A 15,786-nucleotide genomic window follows, 5' to 3' on the forward strand; every position below is an offset into this window, starting at 1 on the left:
AACAGAGAAGCTACAGAAAGATTTTTCAAATGCTGAATGAATAAAAAGCTTTTCTACAGCCCTCTCAGCATTCAAGTTGTGTCACACATCACATTAACCCTTAACAACACTCCTGCAAGGCAGGGCAATACTATCACCTCCATATTACAGCGAAAGAGCTGGAAGACTATCCCCCCCCCCCCGAATGTTCCCTTTGCTCGCAGGAGGCATGAAGGGTGATGCTCTGGGCCTAGGGCAGAGTCTGGATTTACCACAGGGCAGATACTGAGCCTTCTCAGTATGAAAACTCTGTCCCGAGGATCGGCATGGTGCCCGTACCTGCGTGCGCAGAAGTTCCTCTTGGAGCTGGTCGACCTTTTCCTTGTCAGACACCTGCAACATGGAGAAACCTAAGCTTGAACCTTTGGGTTTGGTTTTCCATCTAGCCCACGCCAGATCCTCCAAACTTAAGAGCCACCGGTTTTATGAAGGTCACGTTCCTTCATCAGACAGGCCAGCAGGGCTGAAAGGAAACCAACAGTGGACATCACAGCAGACTCAAAAATGCTATTCCGAAATAGCCGGTACTGTGTGTGGGAGGGAAAGCCTAGGCAGAGTTGTCAATCTAAGAACTAAGGAGGCCCCTCTATTCGTTCCCAGAAGGCTTCTTTGCCAAGGTCTTCTCTCGTCCCACATGGAAATGCCCCAGTTCATACTACGAAGGTCAGCAAAACAGAAAATGGAGGTGCCAACATTTCCAGGCCAAAAGGCAACAAATTCTAGCAAGGAGTCCAGGGAGAAGCCCCAGGCCTTCCCACAGTTTTAGCTGGGGCAAAGCTTCACAGACAATGACCTCCCCAAATTACTTTCTTATTCTGCTCCCAAGCCAGTGTTCCTTAAAACAAACTCAGGACCTGATGGATTCACAGCAGCAGAGTTGTCCTTCGTGCTTGGAGGTAAACAACTTAAGACACTGTAACCCACCACGAGCCATTTGGGAGTGGCGGGAAATAAATCGAAATATAATAATAATAATAATAATAATAATAAACTGAAGAGTTCATTGCTGTAGCTTTTTTTTTAGAAAACAGCATCTGGTAGCCACCCCAAAAGTGTTTTCTTTGAAGACTGTGTTCTGCAATAAAAACTGTCCAGCCCAAATAAAAACCTATTTTATTTTACAGTATTTGCAACATGTTTTTCAATATGACCGGAGAACGTCTATACTAAGCTGGGTCTGAACCAGAAAATCCACCCTACACCCAAAGCATCTCTTTGGCCCCTTAAACATGACTTCTGTGTAAGCTTCCACCTTCATCAGGTCCTTCATCCACCTCATCATCAACAAGACTGTCCTGGGGGCGAACAAGACTCCTTTCTCCATCTGGTGCTTGCCAAGCATTTTTTTTTTAGAAAGTGGGAGGGACAAGGTAGGAATTTTGCCCAGAAAGGCTTTGAGGTGAACATGCAGATGTTTTGGGCAGGAGCTGCCCCCACAGCATGAGGAGATGCAGCGGCTGCTTCTGTTCTTTGTGGCTGGCTCCACCTCCTGCGGCACCCATTTTACAGCAGCTGCCTTTTCACTAGACTGGAATCCCACCAAAGGTATGGGCCCCTGCTCTAGGGAATCATCCCTGCTTCTGCTGATGCCATCCAGCAAGGGAAAGGGAGCTCTTTCTTGCCTGCTCCCTCTTTGTGGGGCGGGAAGCACACAGCTGCTGGTCCACATGGCTCCCATATCTCTCCTTTCTGGTGAGCAGCTGGGCTGGAGCTCTGTACAGCCTGCCTCAGGCCGCTCAGGCCCAATGGAGCAGCTTTGCAGAGGGGAAGATTCCCATCCACCTCCCAACTTCTGCCTCTGCCCAAAGTTCTGCCTCCAGGAAACACTTTGCGGGCAAAAAGTCCTTTTGTCTGTGGAAACACAGATGGCCCCAAGCCTCTGTCTCTGCTTGTACCTGCACCGCTCCCAGGAACCCCCCCCCCCACCCACATGTGCAGCAGGCCTTGTGCCAAGGCTCTGCTGCAGAGGGACTAGGCTGAAGAGGACAATGCCGCGGCAGCAGAGGCATCACGGCCCACTCAGGAAGTGCACCTCACAAGGAATGTGCTTGGCAAAGCGAGCAAACACTGCAAGTGGGCAGAGAGAACAGATGTACCTTGTGCCTGCTCCTCCTGTGAAAGGGCGCCCAAAAGGATCCTGCTCCTGGAGTCTGCTGGCACAGCCTCCCTGCTCTAGACCCCCTGCTGGCTGGGATAGGAAGGCTAATTGCCGATGGGGGGGGGGGGGGTTGTAATTCAGCCTGGAAGGCTGCAGCAAGCATTGGGTCCCTCTGGGCCAAAGCCACATCACACAGCATGGAGTCGTGGTCCAGAGCAGCAGCCTCTAATCTGGAGAACCTTCTTGTTCCTCACCTGAAATTTTCTGCTCCAGGCACGAGGATCAACACTTGTGGGGGGAAACAGTCGAAATTCTGAGCCACCAGCCTCAACTCAGAGAGGCCTGGCATTTCTTCTCCACCCTCGCCTTGAAGAGCTGCCTTGCAGGAGCCCTGGCCTGGGGAATCCAGACTGACCCCATCTGATCACAGCTCAGAAGCTGAACAGTCGGCCCTGGCTAGAATCTGGATTTATCTACTGACATTGATTAGTCGTTTTGCTCCCTTGAAGAGCTTGGCATAAAGCTATTTCTAATATAAACCCCAATAAAAATAACAATGATAACACATGCATACCCCGCCACCTAAGAAGTCCCAATGCTGGGCAGAGGTAGGCAATGGCAGAGCCCGTGTGGTACCGTGGTTTGCATGTCAGACCAGGAACTGGCACATCTGCGATGGAAACTTGGGCCAGCCATACAGTCTCACTGTAGCCTCCGGGGCAAAGTGAATGAATGAATAAACCACTTATGTAAATCTGCTGCTGCCTTGAACACCCGACTGTGGGGGTGGTCAAACTGGCTCTTCAGATGTTCATGGTCTAAAATTCTCATGAACCCTTGCCAGCTGCAGGGATTGTAGTCCATGGACATCTGGAGAGCCACAGTTCGACCACCCCTGCTCTACAGGTTTACCATACGCCAGCTACAACTTGATGGCACATCCCATCAGAGGAAGATGCCCTGCTGCAGCAGCTACAGAGATCAACTTAGAATGCTGAAGACTCAAGCTCAGAAACCTGCTTAGTCTTAAAGCTCACTGGACAGCTTGGGGAAAGCCACCTTTCGGAGCCTAGCCTACTCCACAGGACGGAAAAGCTGCCTGGATGTGCTGGGGGCCTGTGGGCAGTCACGTCAATTCAAGCAGCAGCCACTGAGTTACAGTTATTTTATTTATTTCATTTGATTTTCATCCTGCTCCTTCCCTCACAATTCAGGAATGTTCTATGAAAGCATTTAATACACTGGCACTTTGCCATGACAACCAGAGAAGCTGAAAGCAGGCCAAGTAGGAGCGCCTCAACGGAGCGCCTGGAGGATCGATTCTGTCTGACAGGCCCTGCAGGGCACGGAGTCTCTTTCTTTCGACAGAGCAAACATTTGTAAATTCAGCCTCAGGCAGGCAAGAGGCTCTATGGCCAGGTCATGCAAGTGGGCGTACCATCCAGTTGGTCAAGCCAATTCAAAGAGTCCTAATGACTCACAGTTCAGGTCCACAAACGAAGCCCTGCTGGATGAGAACAGAAGGGGCCTGTAGAAGGCCCATGAACAACACCTCCACCCCCAGCCCCCATGGCTCTTTCCCAGCCGCTGAACACCCAAACAAGAGTAGGATTTCCAAGCCCCAGAAGCAAAGGGAAGTGCAGATCATTCCCGCAGCTAATTTCATCTGTGTAGAAGATCATTCCCTGCCCAGCACTGCCACGAGGCAGCTGGCTCAATCAAACCACCATTAAGGCCAACAAGCACGGGACAATCAGGGGGGTGCTCTCTGGCACCAAGCCATGGCATGTGATTGGGGGAGGGGGGGTATTGCAGCACCCCGCTGCCCTTTTCCAAGCCATCACCTTTCGCTTCTGCTGGGAGGGGCCTGAGCCACCTGGGTCCACAGTGGCTCTGCGGACTTCCTCTTCGTGCCGCTGGATTTGCTGCTGCAAGTGAATGAGTTCGCCAAGCAGGCCCTGCCGCACAGTTACGGGAGGAGGGGGAGAGGAAGGAAAAAAACGGAGGTGAGGGGAGAAATAATAACGAACCAAAGGGGCAGGGGAAGAAATAAGGGGGGGGCAAGACAAGAGATCTCAGCACACACATGCTCATTTCTCTCTGGGCACATCTGAGGGAGAAAGTGAATGAAGATGGGGTGACGACGATGTCTGGCAAAACAGGAGCAGATCAGCCAAAGAGATGTGGTCCCCGATGAAACACGGAATGCAGACAAGAGGAGAACACGAGGGGTCGCTAGGAAGGACTAAGGAATACACTGTCCTCAGGGGAAGGACAGGCCTCCTGCTTTATGGCTCTCCAAGACAACATGACTGTAATTAAAAAATGATGCAGTAACCAGGAACGGAACTGGTTCGCCTGAAAGTCAAGGCCTCTCCTGTCCTACGCCAAACCGTGCCTTTAAACAAACAATTCAGCAATGCCAGAGGACTCCACACACTACCTGTACAATTTATCCAGGAGCCCTTTTTTCCAGCAGGGCCCCCAAAATGGCACACAGGAGCCTGGTCTGCACACACAGGAGGAGGTAACAGAGCAGGCAGCACCCCAGTTCAGGCTGCAGGAACAAGGACCACTTAATTAATTATTGCAGGCTTAAAAAACACCAGAATGTTCTTTGGTTCCTCCTAAATAGGGAGGGGAGGGCTTAAAACAAGAGACCCCCTTTCTCACCTACAGCCTGAAGCCGTACAGCTCATTTTGCCAGCTCAGACCTCCAACCACCTCATTTTGCTGCCTGGCCAGGCCAAAAGTTCAACACACTTTGAGAGGAAAGGGGACTCATAAGTATATAAAATGCCACTAATAATCGATTTTAAAATGAAGCCAAACAATCAAAAGCACAGGACTGGGAAGGGAAGTTTTGTAAACACAAACTTACAGGCTGTCACAGCACTATGAAAAAAATCACAGGGAGGCTGTTTCGTCAGGGACTGCTCTGAATCAAGCCTCTCCCTGCCCTTCAACACAACAAGCATGCAGCCCTAAATAATATTTAAAATAACATCAACAAGTGTGAAAAACACAGACATAAATATTTTTGTATCAAAATAGTGATGTGTTGTAAACGATACGAAATGATACCCATCCTGGACCCACAATTTGTAAACAGTGAGAAGCAGTCTCTTGTAAATGGGGCTCAATATGCCATTAAGAAGTGTGTAAATACAAAGAAAGAGTAGCAGTATAAACAAAAGAAAATCAAAACAGCACTGACATACATGACAAACTAGAGATGCTGGCCAAACTCCATTCCAAGTCCATCTTCAAAGCATTTATGTGTCCTCTGGCCCATTCTTTTAAAATATTTTTTTATTAAGAAAAAATGAGTTGACAAAGAATGCAGAAAAAATTAATTAACTTCTATGGTGCTCATTGTCCATACAAAGCAATATAATACCCTCCTCATTCTACTTTGGTGATACATAATAACAGATTACATTTATATCTCTAGTTCCCTTTCTTAAGATAGTCCAAAAAGTAGCACCATTACTCTTGATATTCTTCCATGGGTCTTCTATTGATCATAAAAGAAAGTCTTGCCATTTTTGACAGTTCAGCTACTTTATCCAGCCATTGACCAATGGAAGGGCTCTCTGACGATTTCCAATTCTTCGCCCAACCTCTGGCCCATTTAATTTTAAAACAGCTGCCAATTCCAAAAAAAGGACAGCCCCTCCATGTCTCTGAGAGGCAACTGCTAAGTCCTTTCTAGATTTACCGTATTTGCTGGCATATAAGACAACTGGGCGTATAAGATGACCCCCCAACATTTTCACTCAAAATATAGAGTTTGTTACATTACATTACAGTACTATGGGCCACTATGGGCAGCTATGTCTATCCCAACTGAAGTGCACCCGGGGTATAGGACGACCCCCCCAATTGGAGGCATGTTTTTTAGGGGGAAAAAGTAGTCTTATACACCAGCAAATACTATATTTTAAAAATGCTACATTTGTGCTGCTTGTTTTCTGTGTATTTACACATATGTTAATGGTACACTGAACATGCATGTTCTGAGGGGCGTGGAGGAGCTGCGGCTCAGCTTGGCAGGCAGAAGGGGACCCCGGCAGTTTGGTGTAGTGGTTAGGAGGGCGGACTTCTGATCTGGCATGCCAGGTTCAATTGTGCACTCCCCCACATGCAGCCAGCTGGGTGACCTTGGGCTCGCCATGGCACTGATAAAACTGTTCTGACTGAGCAGGAATATCAGGGCTCTCTCAGCCTCACCCACCCCACAGGGTGTCTGTTATGGGGAGAGGAAGTGAAAGCGACTGTAAACCTCTTTGAGACTCCTTCAGGTAGACAAAAGCGGCATATATGAACCAACTCTTCTTTTCGGCTTCTTCTCCTTCTCCTTCTTCACTTCAAAGGACCAGGCAGGAGGTGATGGCAAAGAACTCAGGGTTAGGGTCTTACTTACTTGGCAGCTCTCAGGAGTCTTTGGGGGGCACTAAGGTCCACTTTAGGACCACCTGGATCCTCCTGGCATCAGCTTCAGGCTACAAACCTGCCACCCTTCCCGTGATTTTTGTTTGTCTGTTTCAAACTACCTGTGATGCTGGGACTTGTGAGACCTCCAGTAAGGTCACTTTCCTTCCTAAACAGCAGCAAAGCAGGACCCACACTCTGGGTGTGATAGGGGGGGCTTTAATTCATTTGCCTCCCCGTGCCATTTCCCTGCCCTGAAACAGCCCGAGAAGTCCAGGACCACTGCTTGCGAGGAAGAACTGTTAGCATCTTCCTCCAGTGGCTGCTTGGAGCAAATCATGGGAAAATAAATTACACAGAAACCAGCCTGAACAGGAGCCCAAGTGCCGCTCATCTCCTGGGCCCCAGGAACACAGCAGTTTTTTTGTTTTTTTTTACAGAAACACTCAACTGCCTTGAGCCTGATGCAGCTCAGAGTCTGCCTCCTCCACCATCTATTAGGGTCTACCTCATGCCTTATGATCAAGCTGGGATTCCGCAGTCCAAACATCCCTGCAAGAGGCTTCTGTGTGCTACACCTGTGTTGAGCAGGGGGTTGGACTAGATGGCCTGTATGGCCCCTTCCAACTCTATGATTCTATCGCAGTGTTCCCTTCCCCTGCTAAAAGCTCCCATATTCTGGCATTTCACAGCACAGAGGAAGCCTTCTTATGTGGCAGTTTGCTTGGATGCCACTCCCCAGACTTCAGCTTCCTAGTTTTATGCCTGGTCTTCTAATGCAGGAAGGGGGCTGGTTAGAAACTGAACAACTGTTAATGAGTCCAAGACTGGGACTAAAAATGTAACAATACCCTGCCCCTGCTTGCATTTCAGGAGGCTCACACACAGTAGGCTTCCCAGGGAACACGCTGCATGCCCCAAGCCTTTTTGTGGCACCTTCCTCAAGCCACTGTTCCCCAACAGAAGCATTTTACTGACTGCCAACTTGAATCCCCCAGCAAATCAAGACTGATGCTCCCCCACCCCGCACAGGAGACGCTTCGCCCACATACCTGAGCCTTCCAAAACGTACCTTCTTGAACTGCTTCTCACTCTCGCCTCCCTGATCTGTTGCTCTGAATGACGTCTCCCCCGGAGAACCTGGGAAACAAGAGGGGCAAGAAATGCTCAGCCAGGGCAGGAAATACTCCCTGGGACAAAGGCAGCCATGAGACAGCCACCTGTTAGAGTCACTCTACAGACAAGTCTACAAACTCTTTCCCTGCTGCACTGCAGAGTCCACCTAAGAGGACCTTTTGTTGACAAGCCAAATATAAACTGTTTACATCCCACACTCTCACTTCATGGGCTTCCCAAGGTGGCTGAGGAAATTCCCATCAGGAGTGTGCAGAGAGAGGAAGGCATATTGCTGGGCTCCTGAGGGAGGGGGACTCAACAGCTCTGTCCAGCAGAGTTAAGCAGGAGTCACCAAGAACTATCCCTGCGTGTACCTAGTCTGCCCCCCCCCACCACCCTGGGAACTCTTTTTTGTCCTCTGGATTCACAGGCTTAAAACTAAGGGCACTTTACATTATTATTATTATTATTATTATTATTATTATTATTATTATTATTATTATTATTATTATTATTATTATTAACCCACCTCCCCCCAAAGGCTCGAGGTGGGTTACAATTCAGATAAAAACCTAATATATCCTCATAAAAACCGATAAAACTAATACATATAATATAAAAATCCTATAAAACCAAGAATCGCAGCAAAAAAAAACCCCTAAAACCCTAATTGTCACCATCTAAGGGAGGAGGTGGAGAGGGGGCTGATAGAACTCACTACTGCCATTCTATGAGCGGGAGGGGCTGATCTTCCTGGCCACCCAGCCTCAGCCATTGACCTGGCAGGAAAGCTCCGTATTGCAAGCCCCACAGAAGAACACCAAAAGCTCCCAGAGGGCCCGCAGCTCGTTTGGGAGCTCGTTCCACCAGGTCGGGGCCAGGACCGAAAAGGCCCTGGCCCTGGTGGAGGCCAGGCGAGCTTCCCTGGGGCTGGGGACGACCAGTAAATTAGAACCCGCTACTCTCCTAAGAATTCTACCCCCCAAGTTGCAAAGCCTACCACCTTGGCACCTGATGCTTATTTTACAAACTTCAATTTATCATCCTCTCCCTTTCATGCTCATGCATATAATTTATTTTCACACACACACAACACACACACACATTGTATGTATGTGAGGGGACATCACATTGCACACAATGTGGGTAAAAGAATGTCAACAATTTTTTTTAATGCAAATGCCTGACATTCCTAAAATGCAGAGGTATACATGCAGCATGGATTTTATGGCTTTCTGTTTAAACTGAAAGCCATCTGACTTGCCAGATTTGCATCTATAGTGACAGATCCACAAGGTTTCCAAAATTATGAAAAGAAGTACCCTGCCTAATGGATGAATTCTCTCCTCACCTTTCAGTATTTTAAAATGGTAATTGTTTAAAAGGGGAAGGCGTGTTAAAGGGCAGTAAAAAGTGCATTTTACACACCTAACAACAGAAGTAGATCAGAAGCTCCTATGACTTCACTAACCAAATTGTAACCTGTGGAAAACCAGCAAAAAAGGGGAAATAAAAATTATAAATAGAAACAAATGGCAAAGGAAATGAGAGACATTTTTGGTCTCATGCATCACAAGAGCCACAGAGACATGATGGTGAAGCTACAAAATGCAGCATGTCAACAGAGGACAGACAGGGGAATGGAAAATAATTCAGTGCTAAACACAAGGGTGTGTGTGTGGTAGGGGGCCTCCTCTACTTGAAGGACCCGGGGCTCCCCTCCCACTCTAGCCCAAGTGCAATAAGAGTGCCCTGCCGTCTATAGAGAGCACATCAAGCAAAGCTGAAGGTTTAGGTGGTGAGCTGGATTTCCGGCTCCTTGAAGGCATCTGCCACAGTGCTCCTCTGATGCCCTGGGCACCCCTGGTGGGGTAAACATCCACAAGACAAGCTGAACTTCTGGTTGGGGGAAGCCCAGAGAACAGCCTCTCCCAAACCACAAGAGCCTTTTGCCCACCTTGGAGACATGCCTCTTTGCAACGACCTCCATCTAGGTTGGGACCAGGGACCAGTGCCTGACTCGGCATTCAGTTTGCATATCAAGAAACAGGTCAGCAGGTAACTCCCAAAAACAAGGGACATCAACAAGAGAACATCCCTGCTGCCGCCGGTGTGTGTGTGTGTGTGTGTGTGTCTGAGCCAGAAGACTCCCTGGAAGCACAGCTGCCGCTCACTTACCTCTGGTGGAAAGGTTAAGAGGCTGGGAAGCCACAAAACATGCCTGGCAGGCTTCCCACCGTGTATCATCCCCTTATAACTGAAGTTGAAAAATCCCCTCACCAGGTGTGAAGAAGTCCCTCAGGGAGCCAAAGCTCTCTCCGATCTTGTCCAAGTCGGGCAGCAGCTTCATAAGTTCTTCAGACTCAGGAAGAGCTTTGCTGAGTTTGTCTAGGAAAACCGGGGGGGGGGGGGGATATCACAATGGAAATGTTTTTCTTTTGTTAAAGGTAACCATAACTGTGTTGCTTTAGGGGCTCCCCCCTCCCCATTCTTAACCAGTTACATGAGGGCTCCCCTTTCAAAACATAGGCTCTTGTAGATCAGATTTCAAATATTACTATGAAAGTCTTAAATAATATCACACACAGAAGACACATCAAAACCTGCACATTAGAATCAGGGCATCATTTAAAGGGCCAGTGCCAGCTTTCACATACACGTCCCTATTCCCAAGGAGTCAGCTGCTGTGACTCTCAGTTTACAAAGAGGGAATGAGGCTGAGAGTTCCCAGCTGGCTTCAGGGACAGAGTTCACAGTTCAACTCAGGCCTCCTGGGATTCCAAACCCAAACACAACCATCGCAACTGAAAGTTTCCAAGAGCCAGCTTGGTGTAGTAGTTAGGAGTGTGGACTTCTAATCTGGTAAGGTGGGTTTGATCCCCCGCTCCTCCTTCACATGCAGTCAGCTGGGTGACCTTGGGCTCCCCACAGCACTGATAAAGCTGTTCTGACAGAGCAGGAATATCAGGGCTCTCTCAGCCTCATCCACCTCACAGGGTGTCTGTTGTGGGGAGAGGAAAGGGAAGACGAATGGAAGCCACTTTCAGACTCCTTCTGATAGAGGAAAGCGGCATATAAAAACCAAGTCTTCTTCTTCAGTAATCTCAGAGCTGTCACAGCCTCCCCTCCCTCACAGGGTGTCTGTTGTAGGGAAAGGGAAGGGAAGGCGACTGGGTAGAGAAAAATGGCATATAGGAACCAGCTCTTCTTCTTCTTCAGTAATCTCAGGGCTCTCTCAGCCTCCCCTCCCTCACAGGGTGTCTGTTGTGGGGAGAGGAAAGGGAAGGCGACTGGAATCCACTTTGAGACTCCTTTGGGTAGAGAAAAGTGGCATATAAGAACCAACTCTTCTTCTTCTTCAGTAATATCAGGGCTGCCTCAGCCTCCCCTCCCTCACAGGGTGTCTGTTGGGGGGAGAGGAAGGGAAGGCGAATGTAAGCCGCTTTGAGACTCCTTTGGGTAGAGAAAAGTGGCCTATAATAACCAACTTCTTCTGGCTGCTTCTCCAAAACCCAGATTTGTTTCAGAGTGGACAGAGATGAACCACCCTATATTGATTTGCAGATGCTTCTCACATAAATCAGAATTTTAAAAGTTTGGTGGTGGTGAGACTGGGCCTTGGACAACCAGGGAAGATTCCTGGGTAGAATGATAAACTGATGGGTGGGCTATAAATTGATTAATTAAATACTTAAATAATGGATAGTTTTAATCCCCACCCTGCCATGGAATCTTGCCAGGTTACCTTGAGTCAGCCTCCCCCCTCCCCTTCTCTCTCTCTGCCTAACCTACCTTACAGGGTTATTCTGAGGACAAAATGGAAGATAGGAGAACAATGTAAACCACTTTGGGTCATCATTGGGGAGAAAAGTGAAGTAAAAAAATGTAATTTAAAAAATTAATATATCCTGACCCATGAGGTCCCTTCCAACTCTATGATTCTATGATTCCTGTATCCAAGCTGTGCATTATCTCAGCATTAGAAGGGAAATAAGAATCCAGAACCAACCGAAATCAATGTATTCGTCAAGTTCCCATATGAAGTCGGGCACAATCCACTTGTACTCGCTGAGGTCAGGAATCATGTCCTTCCACTGGTCGAATGTCTAAGAGAAAGGCCAGGAAAACATTATCACTGAGGTTTACGGTGCAGAAGGAAAAATCAGCAATCAGCATCCTTTCCACCTTCCTCAGGCTTTGCCACAAAAGACCTGCACAATTCAACCCAATCAAAGTTATTTATTTATTTATTTATCATACTTCTATACCGCCCTCCCCGGAGGCTCAGGGCGGTTTACATTATAACAGAGAACAATACATAAAACAGTCTGTAGAACATGTATAACTGATAACTAATAATTGTAACCAAATAACAACACAGTATAACAGTAAACAATATAGTAATACAAACAGGTCCAGGGCTTATTGATGGGATTCTGAGGGGGGGGAGCAGGGGCCCTTGGTCGCTGATTGATTACGTCTGGTCTCGGCCAAATGCCTGGTGGAGGAGCTCATTTTGCAGGCCCTGCGGAACTGTTTAAGCTCCGTCAGGGCCCTGATCTCCTCCGGGAGCTCGTTCCACCAGGTGGGGGCCAGAACAGCGAATGCTCTGGCCCTGGTCGAGACCAGGCAAACTTCTTTAGGGCCAGGGATCCTTAGCTGATTGGAGGCAGTAGAGCGCAGAGCTCTTTTGGGGGCATAGGCGGGGAGGCAGTCCCTCAGGTACACTGGGCCCTGACCACGTATGGCCTTGAAGGTAATTACCAGAACCTTTAGTCTGATCCGGAATTCAACTGGTAACCATTGCAGCTGATGGAGAATAGGCCGGATATGAGACCTCCACGGTGTTGCTGTGAGGATCCTGGCTGCTGCATTTTGAACTAGTTGTAGTTTCCGGGTCAGGGCTAAGGGCAGGCCTGCGTAGAGCGAGTTACAAAAGTCCAGTCTAGAGGTGACCGTCGCATGGATCACTGTGGCTAGGTGTTCCGGGGCCAGGTAGGGCGCTAGTAGTTTGGCTTGGCGGAGATGGTAGAATGCCAGCCGCGCTACCTTTGTGATCTGGGCCTCCATTGTGAGGGAGGCGTCCAGAATCACGCCTAGGTTCCTGGCGGAGTGAGCCGTAGAGAGCTGCACGCCATCCAGGGTGGGCAGGCACGCTTCCTCGCAAGGACCCTTCCTACCTAGCCACAGGACCTCCGTCTTTGAAGGATTGAGCTTCAGACGACTCTGCTTGAGCCATCTCGTCACTGCTTCCAGGCAGCTGGCTAATGCTTTTGGGGAGAGTCAGGGCGGCCATCCATCAGGAGGAAGAGCTGGGTGTCATCTGCATATTGATGGCAACCCAGCCCAAACTTCCGTACCAGTTGTGCGAGAGGGCGCATGAAGATGTTGAATAGGATAGGAGAGAGGACTGCTCCTTGTGGGACTCCACAAGTAAGTTGCTGGCGGTCTGATGTTTTCTCTCCTATTGCAACCCTCTGTCCACGATCCTGGAGGAAGGAGATCAGCCATTGAAGGGCTGTCCCTCGTATTCCAGCATCGATGAGGCAGCGAGCTAAAAGCTCATGATCGACTGTGGCGAACGCTGCTGAGAGGTCTAATAATATCAGCAGTGCCGACCCGCCTCGATCCAACTGGCGACGGAGGTCGTCCGTCAGGGCGACTAGCACTGTCTCTACCCCATGGCCAGGCCGGAAGCCTGACTGGGATGGGTCTAGGACCGAAGCTTCTTCCAGGTATTCCGTCAGTTGGTTTGCGACTGCCCTTTCTATCATCTTGCCCAGAAACGCTAAGTGTGAAACGGGCCTGTAGTTGTTATGCCCAGGTGTCAATGGCATCAGGAAGGTGCTTGTCCATAGAGATCACAGCTTTGTGAGTTCAAGCCTAGCTGTGGGTCTTAATTTTAATGGGTTTAAATTATGTGTACAATGATATCGGCCAAATATCAGAATTTTGTTTCCAGTCAGAGTAGTTCATCACTGAATGGGCTACCTCAGGAGGTGGGGAGCTCCCCCTAATTGGTGGTCTTCAAGCAGAGGCTGGACAGATCCTTATCCTGGATTCTTTAAGCTGATTCTGCATTGAGCAGGGGGTGGGACTAGATGGCCTCTATGGCTCCTTCCCCCTATGATTCTATAATGAGTTGTCAACTACTTGTTTTTTTCAAATTGCCTTTCAGACATGGACTTGCATGCACAAAACAGAGATGAAAGAAGCACAGACACCACCAGAGTCTGGCATCAAAGATACTTGGGGTGCAATTCTAGTTCACCTCGTTGAAGGGAATCCTGGATAATGGTAACGAGCTGGAACTTCTGGCTGCCAGACAATCGCATGGCTTCCTGGGCATACGATACACATGGGAACAGTCACTCAAACAGTCCTTCTCGGGACCACTTGATAAGGTATATAGAGCAGCTACATTGGTTACTGGTAAGAATTCTGGAGGAGGTTCAAAGTTTGGCACTGATCTTTAAGGTTCCTACACAGCCTGGGCCCTGCATATTCGAGGGTCTACCTCTTCCAATATATTCCCCCGGAGAGCACTGCACTCTGATACTGGTGCATCTGCTAACACCAACCAGTTGGTAAGCTCTGGCCCCCAAGACCAGAGCCAGGACTATGGTGGTCTGAAACTATACAGGCCTCCCCCCTCGTTCTCGTTTCCCCCATATCTTTATACCATCACTTCAGTAAGCTGGCGGAGAGTGCTTAGGGACGGTGAGGGAAGAGGGACTGGCTTAATTTTTAAATTGATTTTTACTATTGTGTTATTTAATTTCATTATTGCAAACTGCCCCAAGCTCAAGGGGCAATATGGAAATTAAATAAACTGCATTGGAGCCTGCGAACAAAGATCCTTGACTTGGGATCATTCAGGGCTCCCAGGGCCAAGGCTGATCTCATGGAGACAAACGTAATTTGCATTTGGCGGGCAGCAGCTTCATGGAAGCATAAGGGTTGGAAGGGGCCATACAGGCCACCTAGTCCAGCTTCCTGCTCAATGAAAGATCAGCCCAGAGCATCGCTGACAAACGTTCATCCAGCTGCTGCTTGAAGGCTGCCCGTGGGGGGGGGGGGAGCTCCTCCCTAGACAGCCCATTCCAGGGTTAGAAAGCTTCAGGAGACAGCCCTGGAATGTCTGCATTTTGGGAAGCCAAATCACTTCCCCCAATCTGTCCTCTTCAAACCCTTTGCAACAACAGGGGACTGAACCAGTCTGCATGGCTGGTCTGTTACTTTGCTTTGTACATCTGATACTGAAGTGCATCCTGACAAAAGAGCTCCTACTTTGGTGAGGGCCATCAGCCTATACAGTACTGCCTGGCACCCACCAAATGCATGTAGACCTCAATGGGAAGGTTCCCAAGCAAGACAGATGGCCTTTAGCACACGTACACATACCCTGCTAATCCTCCGCACATGGCAGTCGCAAGGACATTATGTTGGGAGAGTGAGGCTGGCCTTCACAGCTTATAGCGCTCTCCCTGTGTTTTTAGCTCATCCATTGAACTGCCATTTATGCCTCAAACATTTCTATTTTGAGAAAGATACAAACATCTGCATTTTGCTGTCCTGTAGCATAGGGAACACTCTTTTCCTGTCTGTCCCTGTTGACATCACTCTCAGAAGTGCTTTTGGTAGGAGAAGCAAGGCCCAGACCCATTTATTATTATTATTATTTAAATTTATTTCCCGCCACTGCCAGGAACTGGCTTGTGGTGGGGTATAAGTAGTCCATATTAAAAACCCCAAAAAAACCCATTAAAACAATAAAAGGTAAAAGGTAAAGGTATCCCCTGTGCAAGCACCGGGTCATGTCTGACCCTTGGGGTGACGCCTTCTAGCGTTTTCATGGCAGACTCAATACGGGGTGGTTTGCCAGTGCCTTCCCCAGTCATGACCGTTTACCCCCCAGCAAGCTGGGTACTCATTTTACCGACCTCGGAAGGATGGAAGGCTGAGTCAACCATGAGCTGGCTGCTGGGATCGAACTCCCAGCCTTATGGGCAAAGCTTTCAGACGGCTGCCTTACCACTCTGCACCACAAGAGGCTCATATTAAAACAATACACAAACATGAAAAGATTATATAGCAAG

At 48.7% G+C, this 15,786-nt stretch overlaps 1 protein-coding gene across 6 annotated transcripts in view; it reads right to left on the reverse strand.

The window, feature by feature from the left end:
* OPA1 (OPA1 mitochondrial dynamin like GTPase) overlaps positions 1-15,786 on the reverse strand; it is a 54,355-nt gene that overhangs the window by 35,355 nt on the left and 3,214 nt on the right. For 3 of the 6 annotated variants that reach the window (XM_077347968.1, XM_077347972.1, XM_077347974.1), the window contains exons 3-8: positions 11,697-11,793; positions 9,968-10,075; positions 9,116-9,169; positions 7,644-7,711; positions 3,982-4,095; positions 319-372 (exon numbers count right to left, since the gene is read on the reverse strand). In XM_077347968.1, coding sequence (XP_077204083.1) covers positions 319-372; positions 3,982-4,095; positions 7,644-7,711; positions 9,116-9,169; positions 9,968-10,075; positions 11,697-11,793 — 495 coding nt within the window. The remainder of the gene's footprint in view (positions 1-318; positions 373-3,981; positions 4,096-7,643; positions 7,712-9,115; positions 9,170-9,967; positions 10,076-11,696; positions 11,794-15,786) is intronic. The other 3 variants (XM_077347969.1, XM_077347970.1, XM_077347971.1) reach the window with 3 other exon arrangements.

The sequence above is a fragment of the Paroedura picta genome, chromosome 8 (assembly GCF_049243985.1).
Source record: "Paroedura picta isolate Pp20150507F chromosome 8, Ppicta_v3.0, whole genome shotgun sequence".
Classification (NCBI taxonomy): Eukaryota; Metazoa; Chordata; class Lepidosauria; order Squamata; family Gekkonidae; genus Paroedura; species Paroedura picta.